Raw genomic sequence first — 26,080 nt, 5'->3', positions numbered from 1 at the left:
GGGGGAGGTTAGGGGGCGTGGCCTCCCCGCTGGCTGTGGCGGAGCAGGAAGTGAAGGTGAGACAGACGAAGAAGACGAAGGAGTAAGGCACCTTTCAATTGTTTGCCAACCGCCAGTACAACTGTAAGAAAGAAAGAAAGAAAAAGAAAGAAGACGGAGGAGAGCGACGAGCGCCTGCACAGGTACGTGCTGTCCGTCCGCGTGTGTCGCGCTGTTTCCGGGTTGGTTGGCAGCTCCGGGCTGGAAACGGAGAGACGGAAACATCATGAAGTGTAGTGCCGGTGTTGTGCCAAAAAGTCATTTCCAATGTTTCCGTGTATTTTTTATGTGTAATATCTTTACGTATGTTGGTAAATAGACTTCGGTGAACAGCGTTTACAAAGGGGTTATATATAAATCTCCAAAAGTTGATTCTGTTCATCTGGACCAGGGCTGCCCAATCCCAGTCCTCAAGAGCTACTATCCTGCAGCTCTTAGATGCATCCCTACTCCAACACAGCTGAATCAAATGGTGTGATTACCTCTTCAGCATGCCATCATGTTTGGCAAAGGCCTGATAACAAGCCATTCATTTGATTCGGGTGTGTGGGAACAAGGATGCATCTAAAAGCTGCAGGACGCTAGCTCTCGAGGACCGGGATTGGGCACCCCTGATCTGGACGTATCGTTTTCTGGGAGAAACGTTTCGTCACTCATCCAAGTGACGTCTTCAGTCTCAGCTGACCGCAGGTTTCAATCTTATAAACAGGACATTTACATAATGACTGAAACCAGCCCACTGAAGGAACAATGGGCTGTGAGGTCAGTTCCTTAATCATAATTATGCAAATTCTCATGACCATTGATCAACAACCACTGATCAAAGACCATGAGTACCATTCACAGAGAGTTGGGGAATTGCTGCAATCACGGCATTGTAAGGTCTGCCCCGGGCCTCCTCCCAGTGGGACATGGCCAGAACACCTCACCCTGGAGGCATCCCTGTCAGATGCCCAAACCGCCGCTACTTTCAAAGCCAGGAAGTGATGTCAGAATGAGGAAACGCTCCAAGACCTTAAAACAGGAACAAATCTGTGTTTTTGGAGCTGTTCCCCTCTGCTTCACTGCAGGTGCTCTGACCTCTGTGCCGGAGGAGGACCGAGCAGCTCAGGAAAACTGTTTACCTGTTTCTGCTGAGAGGAGCAGCTGCACATGTGATGTACTGTTAGCGACTCCAGACCAGCGAGGATCTGCTGGAGCTCAGCTCAGGAGGGAGGCAAAGGCTTATGATCCTGCACAACAACAACAACCATCGTTTTCACACAAACAGAGGACTGTCATGTGATGCGTGTGCATACCTTCATGTTGTTCCACGGGAGTGGACACAGCTCCACACCTGCATGATGAGCTGATGTCTTTTATTGACTAACTGAAGAATCAGAAATGAATCTTTTTGGTAATTATTAAGCAATCATTAATATTCAAAGGAGAAAGCACAACTTGTGTCTTCAATGAAACATTGAAGCAAAAAAGCTTCATTTTGGAATGCTGCAGTGCTACTTGAATGTGGGCGGGGCTTTGCTGTCTTCTGTGACATTCACCTGCGCACGGTGTGAAGGTTTGATGTGACGACTTTATGTTACTGTGACAACAGCACACCTGTGTCAGGTGACCGCGCTCCGTTTACAGCCGTGTTATTTTAGGCCCAGATAACTTCAGACTTCATGGCGCCGAAACACGCGTCTCGGTTTACAGTTGTGAAAAGAAGCTTCGTATAACGATGCGATAAGGAGGTCAGAGCGTACAGGAAGTCAGGGCGGGCTTTAAATGTGCTCCAGCCGTGAGAGGAGGAGGGGGCTGTCTCAGGTAACCTGAGCCACAGGTGTGTACCTGCTGATCTTCTTTCTGAGACTGGACGTTGCTGCAGCCCCTCCATTCACCAACAAGCTGCTTTAGCTCCTCCCATTTCTCCGCTGACTGGCTGCTCCTTTATTAACAGTTCAGATTCTCTTGCTCTCTCTCTCTCTAGGGTGTGGAGGATGTGAGTTGTGCCTGAACACTTCAACCTGCTAATCAGGTCCAGCCAGTAAACGCTGCGTTCTGTGCAGACACAGAGGAGTCGGGCTGGTTTTATTAGACTTGCTGGATCAGAAGCCAAGTGCTGGACGCGGTCTCGGTGGTTGATGTGGTCCTGATCTGGACCGAGAGACCTGCGAGGATCGGACCCGTCCCGGTCTGAAAGATGGCCGTGCTCCACACAAAAGCTGTGACTGTGATCCTGTCTGTCACTGTGCTGCTGGGGTGAGTTCATGTACTTATACTACAGTTAATACTGCGTTTAATACTACTGTTAATGTGGCGTTTACTACTGAAGCCTCTGTTCGACCTCTGCGATGTCAGCTTTGAGCAGAGCAAACACACGGAGCATGCTCAGGTTTCAGGCGGATCCTGCCAGGTCTGTAGCTCGGTCTGCTCAGGGCGTCTCTCTTTGTTCCCGTCTCTGTGTTCGAGCTTGCAGCGTTGCGTCGTTCAGGGTTCACAGTGGCACAAAGCCTCGTGAGTGACAGCAGTTTGTTCAGGTGTGTTCAGGCTGATGACTGAAGCTTTGTGTGTTCGTGCGCTCCTATTGGTCAGCTCTATCGCAAACACCTGATGATCATGTGTACAGTCCAGTAATAGTCTGGTTTTACAGAATGTAACCTCTGACCGAGGCGGCGGTCGAGCCTGAGTGTAGGCGTGTTGGCGAGGAGAGGCGCTCGACCTAATGCCGTTCGGGTTAGGAACATGTTAACGAGCTAAAGGTCTGCTGATTGATTAATGATTGTGTTTGTTTGACCCCACAGGCTGCTGTACTTGTCCCAGTACTACAGGTAACACACACACTCGCACAGACACGCATGATTCCTTCCTGCTAGCTTCCTCTTTGCTAAGTCTCTGACTTTCAAAATAAAAGTCACAGAGCTTCCTGTCTGAGTTTGAACTGCAGCTGAAACGGTCACGTGACCCAGTCTGAGCGCACGAATCGGCGTGAATGTTGGAAGCTGCATCAACACAAACCGAACGAGACGTGAAGCTGTGTTGGATTCATTGGATGATCTGATGATGATGTCACAGCCAGGAAGTGGATTCATGTTAGGGTGACCATGCTTTGATTTCCAAAAAAGAGGACACTTGGCCCAGTCATGACAAACTTTATTAATAGTCTTTGCTTAAAGAAAACATTAACATATTTAAACGAGGCCTTCTCTGTGCAGTTAATGAATGGTGAAATAAAAAAAGTCACATATCCCAGAATTCATAGCGCGGCCCAGCCAATTCCAGTTTTCAACAATGGCGGCCGCTGCTAAGTTTTAAAATTACTCTTATTAATCTTTCTGGGTCACAAAATAAACTTGTAGCATATTTTCAGGCAGAAAGTAGCTGTGTAAACGTCAAATATCTGCTCGGTTTATCAAGATATCACATATTTGCAAAAGTGCTCCGACGTTTTCGGAGACGTCTGTTACCCACCAGCTCGATAGCTAGCCGGGAGCTCAAGGGTTACTGGAGCCGCCAAGAACGGCACAACTCCCGGCACATCATTTTCAGACCCCCGCGGTCTTTCGCTACTTAGGTTAAACGTGATATATAAGTCACTTAGATAACTTAAAATGTTATTGTTGGGCTTTGTTTGTGAGGCAATCAGTTTGGCTGAGATTAAAGTTATTAGATCAAATTATATTAAAAAAAAAACCTTTTTAATCCCCCGGGTGGTTTTCACACAGCTGAATAAACATCAAACAGAAAACTGATTAAACAGACGTGTGAGACGGTCGAGAGTTTACGCCAGTGTCCTGTTATATTTTAGACAGCAAGGAGCAGACGGCGAGTTTATTAAACTTCACCCAGACAGCGGTGACGCTAATCTGAAGGCTAGACTGTACAATTTCACAGCCGTTTACTTCCGGCGTACCCGACCTTCTGAGGACCCGCCCACGTAGACCGCGAAGGCCGGGTCCTCAGTATGCAGCAGCCCATGAATTTGGACATGACTAACATGACACTTCCGTGTGCCGGGGCAGCCAATCAGCAGAAAGGGGCGGGTAAAGTGAGAGCTGCCGGTCAGCGCGAGGGCTAAGGAAACCTAACTGGGATTTAGCAATGAGCTAAAGTGGGTGTAACAGGGTTCTGGGGATGTTTGGACCTGCTGGTCCCCGAGCTGCAGCTCGTCCACACGTTTGGCAGCTCTCTGCTCCCCACAGGCAAGCGTGAGAGCCTCCGGAGCGCCTGGATCTCAGATCTGTGAAGTGTTTTACCACTGATGGTTTCCCTGGTTACGTCCCTGATGTGTTTCTCTCTTCTGTGAAAACTTTTTCCATGACCTGATTTCCATTTCACTTTCACTGGCCATGGAAATGAACTCACGCCAGGCTTATGTGTTTCGTGGAAGAGTGACTCACCTGTTTCACCTGTAGCTGCAGCAGCTGCACATCTGTAAGCCACCCCCCTCTCAGTGTTTGACGTGTGTGGTCTGCTCAGCTGATTCCAGCATGTTTTCTCTGCGCACCCTGACCAATCAGCTTCACATCCACAGGCACACCGAGGGTGATGAAGGTGTGAAACAGCGCAGGTCTGGGATCAGTGTTCCTCTCTGGGAATGCTGTGACACTTGGCTGATGGTTATGGGGGCGAGGGCAGAGTTAGGGAAAGATGGCCAACGTTGGCTGCAGCAACACCCAAACCTGTTTACTGTTGTTTACTGTCAGCAGGGGGCAGTGTGGGTTAGCTGACTCTGCGAAGTGTTGTTCTTCAGTGTTTGACAGAAACGGCTGTTCAAGGTCAAAGGTCGTTAACAAATGGTAAATGGTCTGTATTTGTATAGTGCTTTACTTGGTCCTAAGGACCCCAAAGCGCTTTACACTATACGCAATCTTCCACACATTCACACACTGGTGATGGCAGCTACATTGTAGCCACAGCCGCCCTGGGGCGCACTGACGGAGGCGAGGCTGCCGGACGCTGGTGCCACCAGGCCCTCTGACCACCACCAGTAGGCAACTGGTGAAGTGTCTTGCCCAAGGACACAACGACCGAGACTATCGGAGCCGGGGCTCGAACCGGCAACCTTCCGATTACAAGGCGAACTCCCAACTCTTGAGCTACGATCGCCGAAGTTGGAGAAGTGTCTCCATTGTCACGGCGATAACAAGCAGACGTGTCTGATGGCGCATGACCGCGCCCCGTGCTGTGCTGACACGTGATTGGCTTGCACATTTTTTGTTCTGGCTGGTGATTGGCTGTGTGGAATATCTTTGCTTCATGCGCTCACGACAACACCGATAATAAGATGGGAGCGGGTTACCGGGATCTGATCGATAACCGGTAACCTGTCAGAGGTGGGCGGGGCTAACTTTGATCTCTGTGTCATGCAGAGTCTCGCTGTCCTTTGAGGAGAAGTGGAAGACAGTGGAGGCGGGGTAAGTAACAAGAACTCTGTGTGTCTGTGTTTAAGGCGGCACTCATATCTTTTTTTTGCCTGTCCCGTTCGGCTCATTTGCATCAGAATTTTTGTCTAAAGGCGAAGAAGAAGATGATGCCCAACGGATTTACTTTACCAAATGGACCATCCCAGCCTTGCCATAATGGTCCATTTGATTCACCTTTTATTGTTTATTTTATTTATTTTCACTTGCTAAATACGGGACAGATTTGACTGGGGAAAAGAAAGAGGGAAAGAAAAACAGCGGAGAAGAGGGACGGGGATAAAGGGCAAAAAAACAAAAACCAACAAAATAAGCAGACAAAAAATGCATCTATCGATCACCTGGATCACCTGTTGAGAAAGAAAAAAGAAAACAAGCAGAAGAGAACAAGAGTAATAGAATAAACAACATCACGATGATATATGGGAATATGACAGTAAATACTAAATATTAAACATTATTGTGCAGCACATAAGATCAACAGAACACAGTGTGCTTTGAGATAGGAGCCAAAAAGGGTGTAGTTTGTGGGTGTGATCACCCGTGTGTACACCTGTGAGCATGGACGCGCTTGTTTTTAAAAGGTTCCTTCATGTAATGATCTGTTAGAGGGTGTGGGGGGGCCACAGCCCCGTCCTCCAGGGCATGAAGCAGGTATGGAGGAGATCAAAACTCCAGACATCCAGAGGCCCCCAGAACACAAGAGACCAAGGAAGACCAACAGAGGGGCAGCCGCGCCACTGTCCCAGAAAGAGCTGAGGAGAGTCCCAGATGAGGGCTCACTCAGCAGCCGCGGAGCAGAAGCCAGGGGGGGTTGCAGTGACGCGCCCGTGAGCTCCGCCGGCAGCCAGCCGTGCCTGAGTGACCGAGCCCCAGGCCGAGAGGCCGGGGGCACCCCACCCCCGAAGTGGCCCGAGCGAGCCCCAGGCTCCAGGCCCCGATAAGCGGCCGCCAAGGAGTGAGCCGGTGTGTACCTGGACGTCCATCCCCGGACACAAAGAACCACCAACGCACCGATGTCTGAGGGAGTCCACCACTGGCAGGGAGAGTGGTGGGGGGAGATAGGCCTCCATACCTTAGAGGTCCTGAGATGTCCCCAGAGAGGTGGCGTCTGATACCCAACCTGACATATAGACACAGACATACAGGCACACACAGATACAAACATCCATTGGTTAAAATGAGTCATGAATGAAGCTCAGAGGACTCAGAGATGTACCACAGGCCTTCAAGCTGGCAGTAGCTAGACCCAAAGAGCCAGCGCTCTTAGCTAATGACAGGCCAGATCCTTGAAAGAGTCACACAGCTAACAGGTGTTACAGGTGCTGCAGTGCTTTGAAACAGATCTACAGTCGTATGCAAAAGTTTGGGCACCCTTGATAATTTTCATGTTTTTCCTTCATTGGTTGTTTGGATCAGCAATTTAATTTAAATATATCATATAGCAGACAAACAGTGATATTTGAGAAGTGAAATGAAGTTTATAGGATTTACAGAAAGTGTGCAAAAGTTACTTACCGTATTTTCATGACCATAAGGCGCACTTAAAAGTCTTAGATTTTCTTCAAAAAGTGCGGCGCGTCCTATAGTGCAGTGCGCCCTGTGTGTTGTAAGGAGGACGTAGTAGAGAACACCATGAGAACGTTAAAGGGTGAAGTGTGGGCGTTGATCGTATATACCGGGACAATCGCACATACCTGTATAAAAGAACAGGTATGTGCATTATGCAGGACATCGTTGTTTTAACAACCCTGAAAATGGCAAAGAGACACGCTTACGAAGCACAGTTTAAACTGAAGGCCATCAGCTACGCGGAGGAACATGGAAATCGAGCAGCGGCGAGAGAATTTAAGATTAACAAATCGATGGTTCGCAAATGGAGGAAGCTAGAAAACAAGCTCCGGCAGGTCAAGAAGACGCAGCTGAGTTTCCGCGGACATAAGGCGAGGTGGCCCGAGTTGGAGGAAAGACTCGAGCGGTGGATCATCGAGCAAAGAGCGAGCGGGAGAAGCGTTTCGACAGTCACCATTCAACTAAAAGCAGTTTCGCTAGCAGAAGAGATGAACATTGAACATTTCCAAGGAGGTCCGTCTTGGTGCTTTCGTTTTATGAAACGGTGCCATTTTTCCATCCGGACCAGGACTACGGTAGCGCAGCAACTTCCAGCGGATTATAAGGAAAAGCTGGCCATCTTCCGCTCCTACTGCAGCAAACACATCGCCGACAAACACATCCAGCCCAGCCACATCACTAACATGGACGAGGTCCCGCTCACTTTTGACATCCCGGTGAGTCACACTGTGGAGAAGAAGGGGACCAGCACGGTAGCGATACGCACAACGGGGCACGAAAAGTCTTCTTTTACTGTTGTGCTTGGCTGCCATGCTAATGGACAGAAACTGCCGCCTATGGTGATTTTTAAGCGAAAGACTTTGCCTAAAGAGAAGTTTCCAGCAGGAATCATCATTAAGGCAAATGAAAAGGGCTGGATGGATGAGGAAATGATGAAAGAGTGGCTGAGGGAGGTGTATGTAAGGAGACCAGGTGGTTTTTTCCACGCATCACCATCGCTCTTAATCTGTGACTCTATGCGTGCCCATCTCACAGCCGATGTGAAAAAACTTGTGAAGCAAATGAACTGTGAGCTTGCTGTCATTCCGGGAGGCCTGACAAAGGAACTCCAACCGCTGGACATCGGTGTGAACCGCCCGTTCAAAGTAAGGCTGCGAGCGGCCTGGGAGCGATGGATGACCGGTGGAGACCACAGTTTCACTAAGAGTGGAAGGCAGCGCCGGGCGAGTTACGCCACAATTTGCCAATGGATTGTAGATGCTTGGGCTAACATGTCTGCTGGCACTGTTGTTCGAGCTTTCGCAAAAGCCGGCATCGTTTCCGAGGAGCCGCACAGCACGGAAAGTGACTCTGACGGTGAAGACAGTGAACCTGGCATGTTTGATGGAGATTTAGCGCAGCTGTTCAATTCAGACACAGAGGATGAGGACTTCGATGGGTTTGATTGATGATAAAAATGTGAGTACCAAACTTTGTTTTGCTCCTGCTTTATTTTTAAATACGCACACTTGTATGCTTGTGTGTTGTTGATGATGACGATTACTGGCAATAGAAATGTGAGTAAGGTACCGAATTCAGGTTTGCTCCCGCTTTATTTTTAAATACGCATACGGTACTTGTACGCGCCCTATGGTCCAGTGCGCCTTATGTGTGTGTTAAATACAGTAAGGGCACACATAACTGAGACTGCGCCTTTTAGCACAGTGCCCTTATGGTCGTGAAAATACGGTAAACTAAATTAGGCAGGTGCATAAATTTGGACACCCCCCAACAGAAAAATTGCATCAATATATTTAGTAGTTAGAGCAGGGCGATATGGCCAAAAATATTTATCACGATATATATTTGAAAATTTGCGATAATGATATAATTGATGTGAGACAAAATACAACTCCACAACTTTACTAGTGCAAAAAAACACCTTCCATTTATTTTACTTAAACAAGCAGCTGTTTTTTGAGTGCATTAAAGCTATATAAAAATTTAACAGTGCAAATGCAAATTTTTTGCTGAAGGTTTAACCAAAAGGCATTTCCAGTAGAAATGTGCTGACATATCCTGAGTTAACCATGTATAATATCCACTGAAGTTAAAAAGAGGTGCTTTGCAACATTAAACTGCAGTGTGCCAAATAAAAAAAGTCAAATACGTTTTTTTCGGACCATAAGGTGCACGGGATTATAGCGCACATTAAGCGAAACAAAGGAGTCAGATAAATCGAACTTTGTTGTTGCAGTTGTTGCAGTATATTAATGACTAATCTCGTATTGTGGATGGATTATCTCAGTTGTTCTGACTGAAGTTTGGTCCGTTTACAGCATCCTGCCATGCGATTGCATTTGTCTCTAACCATCAGGAACCCTCACGTTAACTTTTATCAAGTGGAAAAGTGTTAGTGTTCATCCTCCAGCTTCACTGTGTTTATGCTATGCTAACATAGCTGTGTCGCTAGCGATCACATAGCACATCATTATATAGCAGCTAGCCCAACTTCAGTAACCCTACAAACGTCACTGCTGTTTAGTTTTCTGTCTTCATTTATGTTGGAAGTGACAGCAGAGCAGTATGATTAAATTTTTTGAAAAATCTCTGTCAGAACATGCTATATCATGCTTGGGTAACAAGCGAAACTAGCGAGCTAACGTCCTGCTAACTTCTAACTCCGTTAAATGTAATAAATTTTGTTTTCATGGATGCCTGGAAGTTAAACTTCATAGTTACACCTGGTAAAGCAGCAACGCTGGTCGTTTTATTAAAGATGAAAGAATTTAGACAGTTTTTAACTCTCAGTGATGCTGCAGTGTTCGTTTGACTTTAGGACCTGAAGCAGAGGGAGTTTAGGACCAGATTTACGAGCACCTTAGTCCAACAAATACGGTAATAACGACGGCCCGCTTGCACGTTCTACAAAAAAATGTGCTTTGTTGTGTATCTGATGGACAAACACGAAAAACCAGTTCCACATGAAGTTGCAGCATTTTTACAAACCAGTTCTGGTTCATTCGTTTCACTCAACAATCGGCCATCTGCGTATGAAAACAAAGGCACTGTGCATGAGCGTTTTACCAATATTCTATCATGCATTCAGCGGTATAATATGGCCCAGCCCTATTGAGTAGATCCTCCTTTTGCAGAAATAACAGGCTCTAAACACTTCCTGTAGGTTCCAATGAGAGTCTGGATTCTGGTTGAACGTATTTTGGACCATTCTTCCTTACAAAACCTCTCCAGTTCAGTCAGGTTTGATGGTTTCCGAGCATGGACAGCCCGCTTTAAGTCACACCATAGATTTTCAATATTATTTATTTCTGGGGACTGAGATGGCCATTCCAGTACATTTTTTTTGATCCTCTGCTGAACGCCTTAGTAGACTTTGAGCAGTGTTTCGGGTCGTTGTCTTGTTGAAATATCCAGCCCCAGCGCAACTTTGTGACTGATTCTTGAACATTGTTCTCAAGAATCTGCTGATATTGACTGGAATCCATGCGACCCTCAACTTTAACAAGATTTCCAGTCCCTGCCCTGGCCTCACAGCCCCACAGCATGATGGAACCACCTCCACATTTTACCGTGGGTAGCAAGTGTTTCTCTTGAAATGCTGTTCTGTTTCCACCATGCATACCTTGTTATGTCCAAATAACTCCGTTTTAGTTTCATCAGTCCACAGCACCTTATTCCAAAATGAAGCTGGCTTGTCCAAATGTGCTTTAGCACAGCGGTCCCCAACCTTTTTTGCGCCACGGACCGGTTTATGCCCGACATTATTTTCACAGACCGGCCTTTAATGTGTCACGGATAAATACAATAAAATAAAACTAGTACCGGTACCGAAAAAAAAGAAGATTTATTCATAACACACGTGAAAAGACCCAAGAAAACCGAGTTAACGCTTAAAAACAATAACAAAATAACGCTGAAAACCGCTAAAAACCCTGAAAACCATACATTTCACACCTGAGCCTCAACTCTCGCGGCCCGGTACCAAACGACTCACGGACCGGTACCGGTCCGAGGCCCGGGGGTTGGGGAACGCTGCTTTAGCATACCTCAAGAGACACCGTTTGTAGCATGTACACAGAAAAGGCTTCTTCTGCATCACTTTCGCATACAGCATCTCTTTGTGCAAAGTGCGCTGAATAGTTGAACGATGCACAGTGACTTCATCTGCAGCAACATGATGTTGTAGGTCTTTAGAGCTGGTGTGTGGGTTGACTGAGACTGTCCTCACTATTCTTCGCCTCTGCTTATCTAAGATTTTCCTTGACCTGTCACTTCCGGTGACAGTGGAAACTGACAGCTGAATTCTCCGAGACAGTTTTTTGTATCCTTCCCCTAAACCATGATGTTGAACAATCTTTGTTTTCAGGTCATTTGAGAGTTGTTTTGAGGCTCCCATGTAGCCACTCTCGAGAGAAGATGCAAAGAGGAGGAAAACTTGCAATTGGCCACCCTAAATACCCTTCTCATGTCTGGATTAGTAATAATAATAATGGATTGAATTCACAAAGTGCTTTACAACTCCACTATTCATTCACTCTCACATTCACACACTGGTGGAGGCAGCTACAGTTACAGCCACAGCTGCCCTGGGGCAGACTGACAGAAGCGAGGCTGCCATATCACGCCATCGAGCAACCCAGACAGACAGAGTTGGGGATCGAACTGGCAACCTTCCGGTTACAAGATGAGCTTCCCAACCCCCTGAACCACGGTCACTTGTGTATGTAGGTCAAGGGTCAATGAGCTCACCAAACAAATTTTATGTTCCAATAATTAGTGCTAAAGGTATTCAAATCAATAAAATGACAAGGGTGCCCAAATTTATGCACCTGCCTAATTTAGTTTACGTAACTTCTGCACACTTTCTGTAAATCCTATAAACTTTATTTCACTTCTCAAATATCATTGTGTTTGTCCGCTATATGATATATTTAAATTAAATTGCTGATCCGAACAACCAATGATTTATGAAGGAAAAACATGAAAATGATCGGCGGTGCCTAAACTTTTGCATACCACTGAATGCAGGGCCGGATCTACAGGGGTGGCGTGTGCCACCCTACAAAAATCTCTTGCCACCCCAGTTTAGCATACAATTAAAATAAGCTACAGTTAACATTGCCTATAAATCCTAAAACTGAATACAAAGTGTGTCCCCCCCCCCCAACCACCATTAACAGTGGTTCAGCCCATAGCGCAGACCGGCTTTACTGTTTGTTGCTACTGACAACAGGCAGTAAAGCTGGTTTCAGCATGGGTGGTTGGTTGTGACACTTTAATGGGGGGGTGTTTCCTGTTTTAGCAGTTTGGTGGTTGTTGAAACAGTTTTGTGAGCTTCAACCTGAGATTCTGGCGTTTCTGGTGAAATACATTTATTTTTAAATCATTCAGGATTTAATGAATCGATGTCGCTTTATTCAAGTTAAAATTGATTTTAATCAGAAATGTGATTTTAAACCCAGCCCTACTCACTGTCCATTCACCTATGCTTTCAAATGTATAGACAGGTAGGCCTACAGGAATGTGTGGACCACAGCCAATCACAGAGGTCCCGCTCTCTGATTGGCTTTGACCACGATGTGGGCATAATGTGTGTCTGCTGTTGACCACGCGGAGACTTTCAGAGTTTTTTTAACGGCTGGTTGCACCGCTGCGACCAAGGATGTTTTTTTTAGTCGCACCATTGAGGAATTAGTTTCCAGTCTAGAGCCCTGTATGACTCTCCCTCTCTTCCACAGCATGTCTTTATCCTGTCTTCCTCTTCTCCCCCCCCCCCCCCCCCAAACCGGTCGCAGCAGATGGCCCCGGCTCTCCCTGAGCCTGATTCTGTCGGAGGTTTCTTCCTGTTAAAAGGGAGTTTTTCCTTCCCGCTGTCACCAAAGTGCTTGCAAATAGAGGACTGTCTGATTGTTAGCTTTTCCCTGTGTTATCGTAGGGTCTTAACCTTACCATATAAAGCACCTTTGCTGATCTGTGGAACTTGGTCAGTCCGGTCTAAAGGTGTTTTTAAGGGTAACAAACAGACACTGTGTGTGTGTGTGTGTGTGTGTGCTGCAGATCTGCCGTTGAAACCACCACGTTCAGTCAGCCTGGTATTGATCTCCACCTGGAGTCTCCTGAGCAGTAAGTACTGTCCTTTCTACTCAGCAGCTTCACTCTGTTGCATCACAGTTTTTCTTCCCCCAAAAGGCAAACAGCTGCTGCCGACATGAGTAGATCTGATCGTTCTTTCTTGGATGAAGGGTTACTCTTTTACTGGATGTTCTCATAAATTAGCAGGGTTAGAACAGCTGTCATGACGTCATATGTGTGTTTTGTAGTCCATTTTTTGCTGAAGTTAGTTTGTTCTGATATCTGAGCACCGCTCTGCTCGCCTCTTATTCCTTATCAACTTTTCTAGCTGATGAAGTTTTCATCAGGTCATGGAAAGGTAGTGAAAGAGGCAGTTTGAAATGGTCCTCATATTTGTGAAATGTGTGACGGCTGACACCTGCTGGTCAGGAGCAGGAACTGCATGCATGTGACTGAAGATCATGGATCTTTCCTTTCATTCTGCTCCTTCAGGATCTGGATCTAACTCATAAATGTATTCCCAAAAGGTTGGTTCTGTTCATCTTTTCATAATCATCAGGTGACTCCTTCAGTCTCAGCTGGCTGCAGGTTTCCAACCTTATAAACAGGACATGAAACCAGCACCACTGATTTACAATGGGCTGTGAGGTCAGTTTATGATCATTAACATGCAAATGGTCATGACCACTGATCAGTGTCCACGAGTACCATTCACAGAGAGTTGGGGAATGGCTGCAGTCACAGCATTGTAGGATGGTGACAGATGTACCCTTAGGCCCCTCCTCAATTCAGAGATGGTCTTTTCATGTGAGGAATCTCCCACTGAAAACATCCAGATGAACAGAATCAATTTTTTGGGATTTCCTTACCTGCATGATTGAGCGTGCATCAACTCCTCATAAATGTGTCCCTTTTGCAGCGCTCCCTGCTGGACAAACTGAACGCGCTTGGCTGCGTTAGGCTCGTGATGTTGGCTCGTATTGAACTTTAACCTCTTTGTTTCTGTGTTTCAGTCTGAAGTACAACCAGCCCAGCATCGTGCACGGGTCAGTATCTCTGCTTCTTTATGTCATCAGGGCTCTAGACTAACTTTTTGCCATGGGCGTACCGGCACAAAAGTTAGGCGCACACAAATTTTATAATAATTGATATAGAGCTGGGTGATAGAACGATAACGATATGTATCGCGATATAACTTTTACTCGATAGAGAAATTAAGCTATCGCGATAGACCTCGCCGCTCTTGTCCTCTAAAAAAAAAAAAAAAAAAAAAAAAAGGTCAGCCGATCCAAATTCAGTAGCGCAGAGCTGAACCAATCACAGCCGCAGCATCACGTCGCGTGACTTGCTACATACAGCACAAGTGCCAAGCCGCACGTGTGTTTGTTTGGGAAGCAGCCAGCGGGTAATGGAGGAAATGAGTGTGCCGACTAGAAAAATCAACCGAGCGTGACCGAAGAGAAAACAGATGATGGTTCCAACGCCGGAGAGATTGTCGAACGGAAGAGCCATAGAAGTTCCGTAGTGTGAAGGTATTTCGGCTATTTCAAGTCTGACAAAAAACAGAGTAACGTGCACTGTAAATGTGCCGAAAGCAAGTCTGGAAATACAATAAACTGGTGCATGCGTCACACTGTGCGCCACGTTATTGTTTCGGTGAAATGAATTTCTACAATACTGTTAATTCTACTCTCTGCAGTGTTTAAATGCTTACATATACACAGTTACTGTCCCTCCACACATACGACTCGGTTCTGCTTCTATGCCCCAGCTTTGTTTACTTTTTCCCACCGAGGCTTCTAGACTTCTGATTGGCCAACATTTCTGCACGGTTAGGAATCTAGCGCCACCTGCTGCTTTGGCATGTTCATAGCAGCGTTTTCCTTCATTTCTGCCTTTATGTGTGGACGGGATTATTTTTTAAAACGAAAACGGAAAATCTCCGTTTTCAAAAATACCCGTGTACGTGTGGACGTAGCCTCAGTCTCTGACTGGAAGCGCTAATTCGTCATTCGGCTTTTGTCAGACTAAAGTAACTGTTAAAACTGTTTGAAAAGCTCAGCTATACAACAAGGAGAGATTGAGAATTTCCTTTTAGTTCTCAGTTTATTTGATATTGACAAAAGTTAGTCAGTTTTGTCTGTTCTTCTGTAAAACAAACTAAGATTTATTTTTAGAATTAATATTTTGTTTCTAAGTGGAATTGACAATTTAGTCTGTTTCGTTTGTTCTATTTTGAAACTTAAACGCTTTAGCGGCTGCCTTTTGTGTAGTTTGCAATATTTGCCTTTATTTATCTGAAAAAGTCTCATGTTCCTTAAGTACATCTACCCTGTTGAACTTATTATGGGAAATAAATATTTAAAAACAAGCTGCTGATTATTTCACATTTTACTTGTGAGCAACGGCACATTTAAATCTTACAAATATAGTTATTTGGCTGATATCGTGATAGATATCGTTATCGCCTGAAATGAAAAAAACATATCGTGATATGAAAAAATCTCATATCGCCCAGCTCTAAATTTATATAATATAATGTGTTTTTCTGGATACACTGTGCTTTTTCAGCATTCAAAGATTGATGACACCGTGTCAGAGCACTGGCTATGAATTTCAGAAGGATCAGGCCTTAACAGAAAAGTTAGCAATAGTTCTTTTCCTATTACAGCTACATCCACTTCTGTCGTGCCTAGGCTGCTCACTAGGGCTGGGTATCATCACTGATTTCTATAATCCACTCGATTCTGGTTTTCAGAGTCCCGATTCGATTCAACTTTGCCTCAGACAGTCAGAAATATTATAATTCTGATCATTTATCAGCACTGACTTCATCAGAATTGTGAACATCACAGCAGATGCCTTTGTGTGAAAGTAACTGAGAATAAAACAGAAAAACATGAAGGAGATTTTCCTGGTCTGGCTTTTTATAGCAGATAACCTTAAAAATATTCTACAATGTTCTGCATATAAAGTTTAAATTTCTTCAGTATTGAACAACAGAAAAAACAGGCTTTCTTGTCCGAGGTCATTTAAGTGAAAAAGAAAAAGACAGCAGCCACAGCGCTGTAAACAACGGTAGACTGGTGGGTAATAAGCGAATGAATAATACAGAAAACAGAGATTGGAGACGGGAACTGTTCTTGAAGTACAGAGAGAGAGAGAGAGAGCTAGCTGTGCATGGAGTGTGATTTTAATAGTCGTGGAAGCAAAACAGCAAAATTAATGACGACATTGATCAAATGTGAAGCGCAGTTTGCTTTTGGTTGGAGAGACAAAACCTGCAGCTCAGAATCAGCGCAAAAAGACGTAAACACAACGCGGACCGGACGCATCAGGATCGCTGAGCTCCGACAGCGTGTCCGTCTGCGGACCGTCGGGTGAGAAAGCCGAGAAAGACAAAGCTGATTCTGATGCGTCGGTCTGTGTTTACGTCTTTGTGTGGAGTCCGTGTACCTGCTCTCATCTGCTGTTTGGTTGTTGTTGAAATGGTTTTGTGAGCTTTAATCTGAGAATCTGGCGTTTCTGGCAAAACACAGTTATATTTAAAAGTCAGGATTTAATGAATTGATATCGCTTTATTCAAGCTACTCACCTCCCACTTCCACCTGCACTTTCAACTGGACCATGGCCAATCAGAGAGGTCCCGCCCCTGACTATCTCTGATTGGTTTAGTCCACGATAGGGGCACAATGTGTGTCTGTTGTTGACCACAGGGAAGGTTGCAATATTTTTTTTAGTCGCACCACTGAAAAATTTGGTCGCATTTGCGACCAAATTGGTCGCACTCTAGAGCCCTGGTCATGATGTTTGTACTTTTGATAAATATGATGATGATGATGATGATGATGGAGATGATGATGCCGTGTCTCTGTAATGGCAGTCGTACTGACGTGGTGACGGTGACGCCGTGGTTGGCTCCGGTGGTCTGGGAGGGAACCTTCAACCCGTTTCTCTTGGACAGCATCTACAAAAGGAAGAACATCACCATTGCTGCCACAGTCTTCGCTGTCGGAAAGTAAGTGTGACATCACAACGCTCCGGTTTCCCTGCAGGCCTAAAAGCAGCGTCTCTGGCTTTACCTTTGACCTCTCCTCTGCACAGGTACATCATGTTCCTGAAGGACTTTCTGCAGACGTCTGAGGAGCACTTCTTCGTTGGCTTCAGGGTGGACTTTTACGTGTTCACTGATCGCCCTAACGAGGTGCCCAAAGTGAACATGGCGGCCGGCAGAATGGTAAACGGATCCTGTAACCAAACGCAGCCTCTTGGCGGATTCTTTGTTTTCTGACTCTGCCTCCTTCCTCCTCTTCCTCCTCCAGCTGACGGTGCGCTCGGTGCCCAGCTCAAACCGCTGGCAGGAGATCTCAGCTCGCAGGATGGAGATCATCCAGAACCTGATCGAGAAGAAGCTTCAGAACCGCGCCGACTACATCTTCTGTCTGGACGTCGACTCAAAGTTCCACGGTCGCTGGGGGGCCGAGTCGCTGGGAGGACTTGTGGCCGTGATCCATCCAGGTCTGTTCTCCCGCACTCCCACGAAACCGTACAATAACGAGTTCGTGGTCGACGTTTCAGCTCGATCAAAAACACCCCACACACACATCCGAGTATTCCCACATCTGTAAACATCAGCAGAGAACCTCCAAAGAAACAAAGTCTGGCTGTGGGTCTCCATGGTGACCGCCGGCCAAATGTCTCGCTTCAAATTCAAATTCAAATTTTATTTGTCACGTACACAGTCATACACAGTACGATATGTAGTGAAATGCTTGGACAACTGCTCGTGACCTAAAGAAAACAAAAAAGGAAAAGGCTATGAATAAGATAGGAAATAAATATGAAAAATTAAAAAGGGTAAATTTAACTAGGAAGGAATAAAATATAAATTAAGGTTAAAAATGAAATAACTGTACAACACAGGGAAGAATAAGATAAAGATAAATATATAAATTAAAGTTGAAAATAAAATAACTGTACAACAAAATACACAATATAGAACTATATAAGAATGTATGAAGAAATCTAAATATAAATAAATATATACACAATAACAGCAGCTGTACAAGTATTAACCGGAAATGAAGAATATAGTGACCAGTGTTGTGCAAAACCAAAGTCCAGAAAGTCCAGTGTGTGTGTAAGAACTGTATGTGTGGGTCAGTACTGTGTGGTGGTGTGATTGAGAGAGCGTATCGCCTGCGGGAAGAAGCTCCTCCTCAGTCTCTCTGTGTTGGTCTTCAGGGAGCGGAATCGCTTTCCTGACCTCAGCAGAGAGAACAGTCTGTTGTTGGGATGGCTGAGGTCCTTCACGATCTTCCTGGCCTTGGTCCAGCACCGCCTGCTGTAGACTGAGTGCAGGTCAGGGAGCTCGGAGCTTATGGTCCAGGCCAGCATTTAGGGTCAGAGGTTAAGGCTGTTTTGGTGTCTTAGGATGTTTTTACTGAAACATGCCAATGTCTGACCTTTGACCTATGACCTTAAAGCTGTATTTTATTTTATTTTATTTATGATCGGAGCAGAATTGGCTGAAATCGTTGACTTCTGTACAAACTTTCACACATTCGTGCGTTGTTTTACGCTGTTCTGGTTTCTGGAGGTCAAACTCAGCTTTTAGCCAACCTAGCTACTTAAACCATCGCAGGCCTGCTATATTGTTGTGAAGACAAAAAGTCTGCGTAGTATAAGGTTTTTTCTGCGTGACCTTTATTTTGACTTTTCACCAAACTTTCACCATATGGAGCTGTTACTGGTATCTCCCATCACACAGAATTTGAACATAATATCTTGAAAACTGTGGACACGAGTGCTAACAAGCAGACAGATTACATCATCCCTCCTGTTGGGGCGAGAATTTCAGTTTAAGGCACATGCTTCAAATCACAAGGTCAAAAACAGGCATTACGTTTATGGCATACTCATATGAAAACAGAAGAGGTACAGAGACATGAACCCTAAAATAACAGCTTGATCTCCTCAGAGTACATCTCAAAAACTCAGGCCAAATTCTGAAAAAGATTTCAGGTGCGTTCACTTCTGCTTTCTGCGGCTTTGTTCTGCCCTGAACTTTTAGTGACATCGCTCCCACCTGTGTCTGCAGGTTACTACAGAGATGACCGCAGCAGGTTCCCCTACGAGCGGAGTCCTGCGTCCAACGCCTACGTGGCTCCCGGGGAGGGGGACTTCTACTACTGTGGAGGGGCGTTCGGGGGGTTGGTGGAAGAAGTTCACCTGCTCGCCAAAACCTGCCGCAAGAACTTTGAGGACGACGCCAAGAGGGGCATCGAGGCAGCTTGGCAGGAGGAGAGTCACCTGAACAGGTAGGAAAGGTGGCTGGGCAGGTGCTGGATGTGCTGGTCCTTGTTGTTATCGTTAGATGATTCTACTTCCTGCTTCTTTACTCAGGTATATGTGGATCAACAAACCCAGCAAGGTGCTGTCACCTGAGTACCTATGGCAGGACTTCAAACCCAAAAACCCAGAGGTCCAAATCATCAGGTTCTCCGGCGTCATCAAGAACTACGCCAACATCCGACCCAACTGAACCAGACCAAACTGGACTGAACTGGGTGAAATGAGCCAGTGTGTGTCTGACTTTGGGAAAGGCCTCGCGCATCTGACCTTCACCCATAATCCTTCTCAGGAATCATTTTTAACCCCACCCCCAGACCTGCTGGATTACCTCTGCTGAGCATGTGCAGTTTGTAAACAATTTATGCTGTTGAGTCATAGAAATGTCCTGCTCTCAGCCCCCCTGAGGTCTTTGATCAAATTCTGCCTCTAGTTCCCCCGATTCTGAGTTTCTTTGTGTTTCCTGATGTTTGTGTTTGATTTTTTATAACTTTTCCTACACGTGGAGCCGACAGGAGGCTCAGCTTCAACTGTCCAGGTAAACTTTGGGCTGTTAGGTGTGGGTTTGCTGCTTGTGTTTGACTGCAAAACTGTGATGTACCTGCATGTTTTTACCCACAATGCATTTTTCTAGCCTGACCGAGAGTCTCTTGGTGTGAGAAAGTGAAGGTGCACACCTCAGTGTGCTTCTCGTCCTGACTCGCTCACCATCTCAGGTAGTCTGTGTGACTTTTAGCTTACCTGAAGGACCAAGTGGACGCTGAAGTGTTCGTTGCCCATTCACAAGTCACAAGAACCACCAGACATGCACACCGGGACCACCTGAGGGTCTTCACGCTAACGATGCTCGAGGTCCCGTTAACAGTTAGTAACCTGTGGGCTGTGATGGGTGGCGAGCCACAGGAGAAAGGTTTAGGGTCATGTGACAACACCGGGCAATACATAGGGGTAGTAAATGTAGGCACGTGACAGTTTCAAAGCTTTTATTTTGAAACGTGAACATGTTGCTGTGGGGCAGGGATCGTTCTTGGGTGCCTTTTAGCTCAGGTGCACAAACACACCTGCAGCAGGTGTGCCAATCTGAAACGGGTCTCTGCAACATTTGACCTTCATTTCCTCTGTTGTGCTGTACATTAAGGTCCTGCGTGATATTCTCTGTGAGGGAAGCTGCTTCAGTTTATTCAAAATAAAAGTATTTTTTAATTCAAGCATATATTTTGCATCTTTCAGCTTGAAGCTGCTTTTTAAGCTCCATACCTCTGTAACCCGCTTTTTAGACTGTGGGCTGGGTTCTGGTTCTAGTTCCCAGACTAAACTGTCCCATCTGATTCTGATTCTCTTTGGTTCCAAATTATTCTCCATGAGGAAGAGGAGCTCCTGGACTCACTGGCAGCTGATGCCTTCTGCACACCTGTACCAGCTCAGACTTGACGCCGGACCAGGAATCCTGGACTGGGCAGTCTATAGATACCTGTTGCACACCTCTTCAGAACCACAGACATCATCTCGGATTCAAGAAGCGATGCAGAAGTGCCTGCTGCCAGGATCTGAGGATAGCCAACCCATTAGGTCAGGTGACTCGGGACGGCCCTGATCTTTGTGTAAGTAGAGGATGAAGACCTTCCTCCAAGGATCCAGAATGGCAGCAGCTGAGAGACAAAACACTGAGCCTTCAAAATCTCACTTTGTCTAAACAGTTAGGGTGTTTAGTCCTGTTTGACTAAAAGTGTACTTCCTGCATTTGGCCACTGGGGGTCAGTAAAACACTTCACATACGTTCACCACCCTGTGCTGCTCAACGAGGCTGGCAGACCCAGCTCATGTACCCTAATGTCACCAGTCAGGTTCAGAGGTCAGCATGGCGCTAACCCAGGGCTTCCCTGCACGCTCACAGGAAGGGTGTAGCTGACAGCATCTGACCAATCACAAACAAGCATGGGTGTATGGACTGCTGATTTTACAAATAAAGATCAAACTAAAGTACAATGATTAAATACAGACGAGTGTATGAGTAAAGCTTCTGACTACGAAGGCTGAATGTGTGTGTAGATTTTAACGCTTCCGTTGGTCAGACTAAAGAATAAAGTTTAACATGTTGGATGCACGGAGGACCGCCGCCTGCGTGAGAGGGCAGACTGATTGGTCGGACACAGAGGGTGTGTCCCAATCCAGCACACTTCGGAGTACGCGCACTACGTACGGTGCGTCTACCCGATCCTTACCGCGTATGTGCAGATGTTTTCTTCTTCTTCTGTTTAGTCTAATGGCAGTGTATGAGGATGAGGATACCGCCACCTGCTGACCGAGCGAATGAACCCTATTGTAAACTGAATTAGCGTCATTACAAACGTGTGTTAAATTTGATTTAGTGATAGTCGAGTGTGTTTATGCTCGTCTGTGTGGAGAGGATTGTCGGAATAGTGATGATGATGTCCGCTGTCACTGTCAATTGTCAGTAAACACTTCATCTGGCTGATGAATCTACACGTGACACATTACTAAGTCTGTATTATTAACTCTGTCATTAGCAGTGTTGGGTAATCCATCCATCCATCTTCATCCGCTTTGTCCGGGGCCGGGTCGCGGGGGCAGCAGCCTAAGCAAAGAGGCCCAGACCTCCCTCTCCCCAGCCACCTCCTCCAGCTTGTCCGGGGGAATACCAAGGCGTTCCCAGGCCAGCCGAGAGATATAATCTCTCCAGCGTGTCCTGGGTCTGCCCCGGGGCCTCCTCCCGGTGGGACATGCCTGGAACACCTCACCCAGGAGGCGGCCAGGGGGTGTCAGATGCCCGAACCACCTCAGCTGGCTCCTTTCGATGTGGAGCAGCAGCTGCTCTACTCTGAGCACCTCCCAGATGGCCGAACTTCTCACCCTATCTCTAAGGGAGAGGCCAGCCACCCTTCGGAGGAAGCTCATTTCTGCCGCTTGTATCCGCGATCTCGTTCTTTCGGTCACTACCCACAGCTCGTGGCCATAGGTGAGGGTAGGGACGTAGATCGACCGGTAAATTGAGAGCTTCGCTTTTACACTCAGCTCCCTCTTCACCACGACGGACCGGTGCAGCGTCCGCATTACTGCAGCTGCAGCCCCAATCCGTCTGTCGATCTCCGGCTCCCTTCTCCCATCACTCGCGAACAAGACCCCGAGATACTTGAACTCCTCCACTTGGGGCAGTGTTGGGTAAGTTACTTTAAATTAGTAACTTAGTTACATTACTAGTTACTTCCAAGTAACTCAGTTACTTCAAGTTACTCGTTACTTTCAAAGTAACTAGTTACTAGGGAAAGTAACTTTGGTTTTACTCAGAATTCTCTTGTTAATGTGTTGCTTCCATAACTTTGCAGTCTTCTAGCTTGCTTACTTGCCACAGTGCACTGTGCCACCTACCAACAGAAAGAAAAAGATAATGTGCATATTTCCACGAGAGAAACCCCACGCCTGGACCGTCATTGACTGCTGCCATGATTCTAGCCTACGTCACAGCGTCATGTGTGCCTTTTACATCCAACACAAAAACTGCAGTCGTGGTGCTTCGATTGTACTCAGAACTCTGAAATTCTGCCTTCTGAATAGGAAGATGTAGGAAACACCAGACTGCAGATGAGCTGCATACAGGGCTGGACTGGGACAAATAAATCGGCCCGGGCACTTTGACTAGAGACCGGCCCACCATTATAGGAAAAATCATAAAGCCTTTGAATGAAAACAAACACTGCTGTGACAGTGATGTACACAGTTCTGATGGTATATATGCATCAATCTATCAATCGTTTGTTGTAAAACTCAGATAATTATTTTTTAAAAGCTAGACATTTTAAATGAGAATAAGAAAGAAAAGTATTTCTTTGTGCCCCCCTCTCCCTGTTAATGCCCTACATGCCCCCCTGGCAACACTTTGCTAGACCCGCCCCTGCACAGTTACCAGCTGTCAGCTGCTTAGAAAAGGATCCTGGTGTTATTTGTCTCTCAGAAACAGTTCATAACTTCAACTCATTCATGTCACCTAAAAGGTAAACCTGTTTCTCCATCACAGCTCTGATGATTCAGTAAGGACATCTCCTGGTTTCATCTTCATGTTTCCCTCTCACCACATATCCAAACCGACATCATGACCAGCAGCTTTACAGCTGTGGCTCCAGCAAACATCAGCTGATACTAGAAATTAATATTAAATAAATTCTAACAACAGCTGATCAAGCTTAAACGTGCTGCTGTTGTTTAGCGCGACATCCGCTGGTTTCTTCTTTCTGGCGCAAAGTGGGCGATAAACAAACAAGAGAGCTGATCAGCTGATCATTGATCAGTTTCATGACTGAAGTAGCAACAGGAGAGAGAGGGGGGAGGATGAGAGAAGAAGAGGCAGCTGTGCAGCAAAGACAGAATAAATCCAGCTTTGTGTCTTTTCCATTGTAGCTGAAGTCCGGGACAAACTGTTCCTTTTCACCTCAATACGAAACGCGTAATATTTTCTCTGAATACGAGACGATTCCGTTTTTTACGCGATGGTTGGCAACTCTAATAATTAACCTTATGAACAAAATAAAGTTCAACATCAGTAACATAGCACCACCCAGCTGTATAGAAACCCCGTCATGCTAGCTAGTACGCAGTACGAAAAAGCACAACGAAAATAAACTCCACCTAAACTTGGTTCATATCTGACCCAGAGAGACTGCAGGTCATAACTTCTTACCTGAAGTTCAGTTCACACTTGGACCGGCGGCTGCCTCGGGTCTCTTTTCCTTCTGCGTCCCCTTTCCTTCATCCACCTGCTGGCCTCCACCACTTGCTAATGTTACTGAATCTGTGGAAGCTCCGCGATGCCACCACACGAAGTAACGAATAACGAGCCTATCTAAATCCCAGTAACGACTAACGCGTTCCTGGTTTTGGCATAATAACTAGTTACCGTGCTCGTTACCACGATAATAACGTAGTTACTGTAACGCGTTACTTAATAACGCGTTAGTCCCAACACTGGTAATTAGGCGCCATTGTTCTTATTTTACGGCGCTGTTGTTCAATCGGGGGACGCTCTCTGTTGAGGAGAAAAGCATGAATTTGTTTGTAAACAGATTATCCATTGTTTAAATGTCCCGGTAGTTGAAAAGGAGGCAGAGCCCTTGAGAAATGGTAGGAGCTAACTGGGCGCTAACTGTGTCATTCAAATATATTGAATGTTGCAATGCTGGCAAAGAGAGGAAGTGACGTAAGATTTGCGCATGCGGGGTACCGATCGGGTTTCCGGTACGGATCTGGTAGCGACACCGGACCACGCTTGTTATTTGGGGAAATCGACGGCGCTGTCGGTACCCGCTCCGAATACGGATTATTATTAACAGAGTTAATTATAGAAGAAGAAGAAGAGAACATCTACACATGCGCGGTACAGATCGGCTAGACCCGATGTGTACAGTCCGACTTTGCACATGCGCAGTAAGGATCGGGGAGTCCTGATCCGTAACTATCTTTTTATTTTTTATTTTTGTCTTCATTATATTGATATTTCATTATTGCAAAAATACTTATTATTCTTAACAGATACGCTGACCCTTAACTATCGTAAAATTCACACATGGTAAATGTATAGCGCTTTACTTGGTCCTAAGGACCCCAAAGCGCTTTACACATCCAGTCATCCACCCATTCACACACTGGTGATGGCAGCTACAGTGTAGCCAGAGGCCACATGCGTGGTACCGATCAGGTTTCCGGGTTTCAATCTCCGGATTGGGTAGTGACAGGCGCATTAGGAGTACACTTTGAATTGGAACAGCCGTTGTCGCATCGCAGTGAGGTAATAGGTCTCAAAATGCGTACTCCAAGCAGTGCAGTCGCTGAATTGGGACACAGCCTTAGTTTGTCAAGTCATGCGAGTACAACACACAGTGAAATGTGTCCTGAACGGCTCCTTGACTCTGCAAACATTATAAACAATAATTGCATTTAAATTTAAATAGAAACATTGTGCAAATGGATTGTTAACGTGCTTTGTGCCATATCAGCACAGCAGTGTATTAAGTAACTGAACAGAGTAATGTACAACAGGGACCGTTATTAACGCTCATAGAAGAATAAACCTGTTTCCAGCCAATAGAAAGAAACCGACTAACGCTGCACACACAGCTCTGAGGGATCATCAGGAACTCTGATTGGTCAGCACGTTGAGATTTCATCTGTAATCTGGAGCAGGTTTGCAGCGTTAGTTACCATGGTGACATGAGAAGCTGGATTGTTTGAGGCTCCAGACTCTACAGCGTGAGTTTCAGGTGTGAACTCTGTCCTGTAGGTGGCGCTGTGGCTCCCCCACATATTAGAACAAACATCATTGACTTGAAGCAGATTTCCCATCATGTGCTTTCAAATGGAAGTGAGATAAGGAATGTTGTTTATCAAACAGTAATCAGGGTCCTGTTCATCCTCTTTATCTGCAGCAAGGACTTCCTGTCTGACTCTGACAGGAAGTCACACGGTCATCAAGAGATTGGCTCACCATCCAGTCACAGCAGAGTGTGTTCTCGCATCTGCCGTCACACAGACGGGTTTGCTGTGCTGTCAGTCACTGTCACTTGTTGGCTCCGGGCGGAGGTTAGAGGCCACTGTTAGGCACAGCGCTCATTTGGGGCGACCGTGGCTCAGGGGGT

General features: G+C 46.0%; 1 protein-coding gene across 2 annotated transcripts; it reads left to right on the top strand.

The window, feature by feature from the left end:
• Positions 1-20,647, top strand: LOC146576852 (globoside alpha-1,3-N-acetylgalactosaminyltransferase 1-like). Of its 2 annotated transcripts, XM_085272404.1 has the most exons (11): positions 1-182; positions 2,009-2,280; positions 2,823-2,849; positions 5,391-5,435; positions 13,071-13,136; positions 14,099-14,131; positions 16,969-17,103; positions 17,190-17,322; positions 17,408-17,603; positions 19,186-19,405; positions 19,491-20,647. In XM_085272404.1, exons 2-11 carry the CDS (start codon positions 2,222-2,224, stop codon positions 19,627-19,629), a joined length of 1,053 nt encoding a protein of 350 aa, XP_085128530.1. In that variant the 5' UTR covers positions 1-182; positions 2,009-2,221; the 3' UTR covers positions 19,630-20,647. The 2 variants fall into 2 exon arrangements, with proteins under 2 accessions (XP_085128530.1, XP_085128531.1); XM_085272405.1 differs by lacking the exon at positions 5,391-5,435.
• The last annotated feature ends 5,433 nt before the right edge of the window (positions 20,648-26,080 follow it).

The sequence above is a fragment of the Mchenga conophoros genome, linkage group LG4, assembly GCF_057382185.1.
Source record: "Mchenga conophoros isolate Kocher_MC1m ecotype Shallow Benthic linkage group LG4, M_conophoros_male_GT1.1, whole genome shotgun sequence".
NCBI classification, from domain to species: domain Eukaryota; kingdom Metazoa; phylum Chordata; class Actinopteri; order Cichliformes; family Cichlidae; genus Mchenga; species Mchenga conophoros.
The sequence above is the reverse complement of the archived record's forward strand: the minus strand, read 5'-3'. Positions and strand labels throughout refer to the sequence as shown.

Excerpts from the sequence above, each read along its gene's own strand:
- LOC146576852 (XM_085272404.1), top strand. The coding sequence starts at position 2,222 with ATGGCCGTGCTCCACACAAAAGCTGTGACTGTGATCCTGTCTGTCACT. Across the intron at positions 17,104-17,189 it reads ACAGTCTTCGCTGTCGGAAA|GTACATCATGTTCCTGAAGG; the intron begins GTAAGTGTGACA and ends TCCTCTGCACAG. Across the intron at positions 17,604-19,185 it reads TGTGGCCGTGATCCATCCAG|GTTACTACAGAGATGACCGC; the intron begins GTCTGTTCTCCC and ends CTGTGTCTGCAG.